General features: G+C 58.4%; 1 protein-coding gene across 1 annotated transcript in view; it reads left to right on the forward strand.

Annotated features, from left to right (window-relative positions):
• The window catches only part of LOC104290430 (T-lymphocyte surface antigen Ly-9-like), a 7,624-nt gene extending 4,947 nt beyond the window's left edge, over positions 1-2,677 (forward strand). Inside the window, 3 exon segments of the mRNA XM_009889524.1 lie at positions 1,762-1,847; positions 2,190-2,300; positions 2,540-2,677. Of these exon segments, the coding sequence (XP_009887826.1) occupies positions 1,762-1,847; positions 2,190-2,300; positions 2,540-2,677 (335 nt within the window).
• Positions 2,678-7,078: the final 4,401 nt, after the last annotated feature.

Consider the following 7,078-nt stretch of genomic DNA (forward strand, 5'->3'; position numbering starts at 1 on the left):
AGCCCAGCACCTGGGGGGCTGCGGCAGCCAGAGCTGAGGGTGTTGCGCGGGGTTCATGTTGGTCATTGCTGCTGATGGGACCCCCGTGTCACTTCTCCCCCAGGTTGGGGTGTTCTCTGTTTGCCTGCGGCGTGGGCTACCAACACAGGTAGGACTTTGGGGTTCCCCCAAGCAATTCCCTCCCTCCCTCCCCTTTTATCCTGATGGGAATAGCCTGGTCGCAGTTAAGATCAGAAGGGAAATCATCCACTGCCGGGACTTGGTACTGGCTCACGGGACCCCGATGCCTCCACACGCCCCAACCCTGCACACATGGAGGCGAGGGACAGGGGATGGTCCAGGTGATGGCACAGTGGCTGAAGCCTTGCTCTCCCCTAGTCCTTTGCTGGAAACCTTCGTGTCAGCCCGCCAAGAAGGAGCTGGGAGCGCAGCCATGAGAGTGCCAAAGCAAGAAGGATTTGGGTGGGGAAAAGATAAGAGAGGGCAAGAGACAACTTGGGGGTGACAGAGACCGGAGCAATGAGGGGTGATGTGCCCCACGGCCAGAAACAACCCCCCTGCACCACCACGTGCAACTCTAGCAACCACTGCCGTCAATTGCTGCATGAAAGAGCCGCTGCCCCATTTCACCGGCTTTTGGGGTGAAGACAGAGACCAGAGGGTCCTGGGAGAGGCGGAGCAGCAGGATGGTGGGCGCCAGGACTGAAAGCATCACTTCGGGCTCAGCTCCATGAAACTCAGGGATTCAGCGGGGCGAGTCCAGGCGAGAAACTGGGTGGAAGAAGAGACCATCGGACCAGTCCCCATCTCCTCTCCCCGCTGTTCTGGACTCTTTTGTGATGGGGCACATTGTGCCAGTCACTGCTGTGACTGAGCCAGCACCCAGCAGACATCTCGCTGGCTTTTTTTTTTTGCTTTTTTCTTTTTTTTTTTTGCTGTTGTTTTTTATGTGCGTGTTTGTTTTGTTTCCATAAGCTGAAATAAAGCTGACGCCAATGGGGGAATTCCTGCCTCGTCTTTTGCATTTGCGTGTGCCCAAGAGGGATGTCGGGGCACAGCCACCACCAGGACCACCATCTCCTCCCAGCCGATAATTCGGATCCATCTCTCCCATCGGGAACCACGGGCAAAAACCTCTCCCTGCAATGGTCCTCTCCACGCGGGCTGAAGCCTGCATGGCTATTCCTCTGTGGGGCTGGCGGCTGCGCTTCAAACGAGAGGCACTGAAATTTCGACCCAAAAAATGGGATTATAAAGAGTTTGAATTCTCTCTTCCCCTCCTCCGTTCGACGAGCCAAAGAACGAGCTGACGCTAACGCTTGCTGCAATGGTGGCAACACATGAAGGAGAGACAAAAGCCTACCACCTTCCAAAAGCAGCTGGCGATCTTGTATTTACATTAAAAAAAAAAAAAAAGCTGATTTTCACTAGCAAGTCCCTTCAACCGCGGTCCTTTGAGATAGAATCAAGGCCCCTGCTCCTGCAGCAGCCGGGGCAGGAGGGATGGTGGGATGAGAAGCAATGCTCACCTCGACCCAGACCCACAGCAAAAACACCTCCAGCGGCTCTGCGGTGCTGCCGCAGCTCCGGCACAGCCGGGCTCTTGCCCAAACCCAGCACGCTTTAAACCGGGATTCCCTCCATCCCTCGGCGAGGAGCATCCCGGTGGCACCGTGGGTCATGCAGGGGGATCCACCACAGCCCCTTCCCAGCAGCGGCAGTATGTTCCCTCGCTGACCTTCCACTTTTTCCTCCTTGCAGAGGCCGGAGCAGAGTACACGACGGTGTATGCCCAAGTTGGCCCTTACCAGCAGGTGGGTTTGTGCAGGTTCATCCCTGTCCTCCCGGTACGTGGGCAGACCGGGCTGTGCAGCCGGGGAATCCCTACATGAGATGGGGATGGCCTCGGAGGCCACACCGCGGGGACGTGGAGGAAGGACGGCAGCTGGACAACCCCTGACTTTGTCTGTTAGTTCCTCCTGGAAGCTTGAAGGGGGACATGCCACCACTGGGGCTGGCCCAAGAGGAGCCGGCATGGCCACAGCCACCTGCCTGCACTTCCCGGTGCATTACCAGGGTCTCTGTCCCCAGTCCCACCGAACTCGGCTCCTTTGGCTCACCCACACTTTGGGGTCCTTTTGCCAGCTCCGAGCCCTGGAAACACTTTAAAAAAAAAATCCTTTCTCCAGGTGCACTTGCAGAGTTTCTCCACTGGACAACAAGATGACCCAAAGAAGACGCCGTCCGCTGATGGGGAGACCTCCAAAACCATTTATTTCACCATCCAGGCTACGGGCCAGGTGAGTTGGTGCTCATGGCCATCACCCCCAGAGGGGCCCCAGCGCCAAGCAAGGAGACGGGCAAGACCGCAGGGTGAGAGACCTCACCCAGGAGCAAGGGGTACAGACAGATGGGCCTTCACTGGGCTTTCTTGGGGTCTGGGCGCTTTGAGCCAAGCCTGTGGGTCCCCTCTTTCTTGCCAGCAGAGGCATTAGCTCCTGCAATCCCACACAAAGCTTTTGTCCCTTTGCTATTGCAGACAGACGATGAGAAGATGGGAAACGGCGTGCCGGCGTGCCGGCAGCAGGATGAGAAATGCCACTACACATCGGTCAGCTAGACAGAACCCCTGGCACAGCCCTGGCACGGCTCTGGTGTGCCTGTGAACCTCCTTTGAGCATGATCCTCTCTGCCCGGCGCCAGCTGCAGCATCCCCTTTTCCCTCCCCATCGTTGCTGCCTCCAATTCGCCTGGCGTCAGCAGTCCCCATCCACCGACGGGAGGACGTGAGTGCCCTGTAAGCACAGGCTCGTCTGGCACAGGACATCTGCCCGTGTTTCAGCAGTCCATGCGGGGTTTGGGCTCCTTTTTCTGTGCTCTCTGATCAGTCCAAGGATCATGGACCAAACACTCTGCAGTGCCTTACAGTGCAGAGCCTCAGGATGGGAAAACTTGAGGACAGTCTCGAATCTTTTTCTTCTTGTTCTGCTTTCAAACTTGGCAAATACTTCACCTGCTAAACCAAGAGAAAGCAAAAATAACACTTGGTGGTAGAAAGCCGAATACGGAAACACACGTGCCTTTGCCCAAGCGCACACATGCAGGCTGCTGCGGTTTCGGTGCAAGCTGCTTCCCCAGCACCCTCTGCTCCTGGGCCTGCTGGGGACCCTCTGAACCTCGCAGCGCCCTGGCACCATGCTCAGCACCACTTTGTGCGTGAATGAGCCGCTTGCGGTCCCCTGAGATGTTACAGAGCCGTGCCGGGGTGCAGGGGCAGAGGTGGTCCAGGTACGGGGGAAAATAAGATGAGGGACATGGCTGGTGCTGTTCTGCTATGCTCCTCTGATGTGTTTGTATATGAGGTTTTATTCTTAAATTAAATATTTGTACGCAAAGTGTTATGTCTGCAGAGTTCGGCAGCTTCCCAGCAGAGCTTTAGGGAGGAGATCAGCTCCTCCGAGCCCCGAGCGATGCAGGGATCCTGCACAGCGCGGTGGTGCCTGCATCCCGCTGGGATGTGTGTCCTGCAGCGGGGTCTGCGTAGCTTCACCCCGAGCCGGGACTTACAGGGACCTGAGTGCCCAGCGAGCGGGACGTGGGACACGGGGCACATCCCCACCCTCTCTGTTCCCCAAACCTTCCCAGAGCCGGCAACTGAGCAAAACATGCACATTGGCATCAATTTTTCCGGTGCCACCGGACAGACAGACGCCACCCGCGTTGGCAAGACTTCCTGTGAGTGACGCTTCCCCCTGCTCTTTGTCTTGTCTGTGCGGATAGTAAATTATTCAGGGATGAAACCGGAGGTTTCTTTGAAGTGCCTGGCACAGGAGAGCCCTCTAGGAGCTACTGGAATAAAAATGCAAGACGCATATGTGCTCAATTTCTGCCTGCATATTATTTTGGGTGAAAACAGGCCGTTGTTGACGAGCCCGCAGAGTAATTTGTTTGTTCTCTGTTTTTTCAGACTATGGGACAAGGCTTGTTTTTGGGTTCCTCAAATTCATGCTGATCAATTAAAAATATATACCCCAGTGGGTCATGCATTTTACTAAGGGATTCGTCCGCGTGGCACTCAAATCTGTCCTCGTAACTACAACCTCCGGCCTCGACAGGGCTTAAACCGGCGGTGATGGCACCGGGGACTGGTCCAAAGGGAGTGCTGGAGCATCGCCTCCTCCTTCGCCCACGCCGAGGGCTGACAGCACTCTATCCCTCACCCCAGAAATGACCGCCCCAGGGATGATTTCTGGCCATTAATCACCCTATTTCAGTGCCAACACCTTTGAGCTCACAGGAAGCCGTTGGTGGGGACAGAAAGGGGAAGGAAGACATTGCAAGAGGGGGAGCGGCGGTGGAGGGCTCGGTGGGGCAGAGGGGGATGGAGCCGCGAGGTGTTGGGACGGGCTGGTTCTGCGTTGCCGTGCTCTGCTCCGGAGCTGGTGAGTGGGGCTCGGGGAGGGGATAGTGTGGGGTCTAGGGGCTCCCCCCATCTCTGGGGCCAGAGGGAGGAGGAGGAAGGGGCGGTGTGAAGGCTGTGGATGTGATTGCGTGCCAGGGGCAGGGTAGGATGCTCCCCCAGCTGTTTGAGGGGGGGGCCAAGGTTGAGCGTGCACACTTTATTGTTTGGTTTGGGGCCAGCTTGTGTTCTGGGGGGAAGGATTTGGGTTTCCTGGGCTCTCCCAGCACTCACCCGTGCTTCAAACCCATGCCCTGGGCTCTCCATCCCTTCGCTGGTCAAGCAGCAGGGATGCTCGCTGACCCACCCGGCCCCTTCTGCGGGGCTGTGGGCCAGTTTGCTTGGGGGACCCCATTTCACCACCGTGGAGCAACCCCTCCCCGCTGCCACCGTTGCCGCTTGCCCAACCTCCGTCCGCTCCGCGGTGGGGGCACTGCGCCAGCATGACGCTGCCCCGGCGGCGTGTGACCCTGCGTGACTCCCAACAAACCCTCGGCACTGTCTCCCCGGCATCCACCGCGGCGCTGCGGCAGCTCTGCTGTATATGATGTCCCCCCCTGCCAGCCCCACACCACCGTCCCAAGTTACTCGAGGCCCGAGGGAAGTGGGTTCGCCATTTCTCGCCTCGCGTCTCCCCAAGCCGTGGTGCAGGTTGAGCGAGGTCTGTAGTGCAGGACACCCAGTGGGGTGGGTGCAGACCCCATCTCCGTAGCCCCCCCGGGAGGGCCAGCTGGGCTTTGGGGAGGGACCGACATGAATTAACGCCCCTCGTTGCCAGCTCTTGTCCTCAAAGAAGAGAAGCCAGGGCAGCAAAGCACCACGCAGAGTGGCGATGGCCTGGAGCCAACAGGAGACCCCACCGCCAGCACCGGGGAAGTGGACAAGCTCACGAGGTGGCCAACGGCCACCCTGACTCCTCCTTGGATCAGGGACCTGGTCACCACCCCCACGTTGACACAAGAAGGCGCTGCGGGGAACACAACCCGTGAGTGACAAAGAGAAAGGAAGAGATGTTGGAGTGGGGCCAGAGGAGGCCATGAAGATGATCAGAGGCTGAGAGAGTTGGGGGGGTTCAGCCTGGAGAAGAGAAGGCTCCGTGGAGACCTCAGAGCCCCTTCCAGTGCCTAAAGGGGCTCCAGGAGAGCTGGGGAGGGACTCTGGATCAGGGAGGGGAGTGATAGGACGAGGGGGAACAGTTTGACACTGAAAGAGGGGAGATTGAGATGAGATGTGAGGATCTCTCCTGTGAGAGCAGTGAGCCCCTGGGGCAGGTTGCCCCAAGAAGCTGTGGCTGCCCCATCCCTGGAGGTGTTCAAGGCCAGGTTGGACGGGGCTTGGAGCAACCTGGGCTGGTGGGAGGTGGCCCTGCCCAGGGCAGGGGGTGGGATGAGATGGCCTTTGAGACCCCTTCCAACTCAAACCCTTCTATGATTCTATAAGATGTGGTTTGGGGACATGCCACCATCCTGGAGGGTCCTGCATCCCCCCGCAGAGACCTTCCAGTGCCTCCCAACCCATGCAACCCCCTGTCCCCATCCACCCTTGCGGGCAGCATGCCCACATCTCCTGTCTCTTCCCACAGAAAATGCATCGGGCATTCCCGTCAGGTACTGGTCCCCTGCCATTTTCGTGGTGGTTGCTCTGCTTGTGCTCTTCTTCACCTACCGGCGGACCAAGGGGGAAGGTGAGTTTCCCTCACCGGTGCACCAGCAACCTTGTCCCTTCCCTCAGTTGGGCGTTGGGTTGGCAGAAAAGGGTGACAGCCATCTCACCGCCCACATCCTCAAAGTTTGGTTAAGTGCTGCAAAAAGTCAGTTATTCCGGTGCAGCTCGATGAGGTGGGGGAGGAGGGGGGGCAGGAGGGTCTGGCTTCGTGCTGGGGAGGGGAAGGGCAGGATCAGACCCCGTCCCCAGAAACCCCTTTGGCCACGACTTAGCCCCATGGTGAGGGTTCCCCCCTTGCTCAGCTCTTGCTTTAGAAGTCTGGAAGTTTAACCCAGAACTCCCTTTTCTGCTCAGTTTTGCATCTCTCGCTGCCAGCTCTGCCCTTTCCTCCGCCCCGGAGTTTCTCCTTCTCTGCTTTTAACACAAATCTTGAGGATTTTGTTTCCCTCCTACAAAACAAACCCAAAAGCTCACCAGCTGACCCCCCAGGAACTCTTCCCAGGAGGGTCTTGCTGGGCTTTTTGCAAATCCCAGTGGGCTCCACCATTGTGACGCCTGTGTCTCCCCTGTCCCGCAGGGAGCCAGGACCACGTCGCCTCCACCAGCGACTCTTCAGGTGAGACGTGGTCAACCCAAGCCCCACGAGGCTGAGTCCTCTCGGTATAGCGCCGTTGACCCGCTCTGTGTGCCGTGAGTCACATCCCAGATTGTTGCATTGCAGATTTGGGAGCCCTGGACCACCTCCCTAGCCATGACACCACCCCGATAATCCCCGATCCCCAGGTGAGCCCAGCTGATGGGGATCCTCCGAGCTGGGAGGGCCGAGAGCCACGGTCCAACCCCTGTGTGGCTTTGGGGGCCAAGCCCCAGCCCGTGCCTCAGTTTCCCCATGCATCACAAGCCGTGGGATGCAGCGGCGGCAGGGGATGAGGATGCTCCATGCAGCTCCTCCCG

This window comes from Charadrius vociferus, unplaced genomic scaffold (genome assembly GCF_000708025.1).
Source record: "Charadrius vociferus isolate BGI_N301 unplaced genomic scaffold, ASM70802v2 scaffold128, whole genome shotgun sequence".
NCBI classification, from domain to species: Eukaryota; Metazoa; Chordata; class Aves; order Charadriiformes; family Charadriidae; genus Charadrius; species Charadrius vociferus.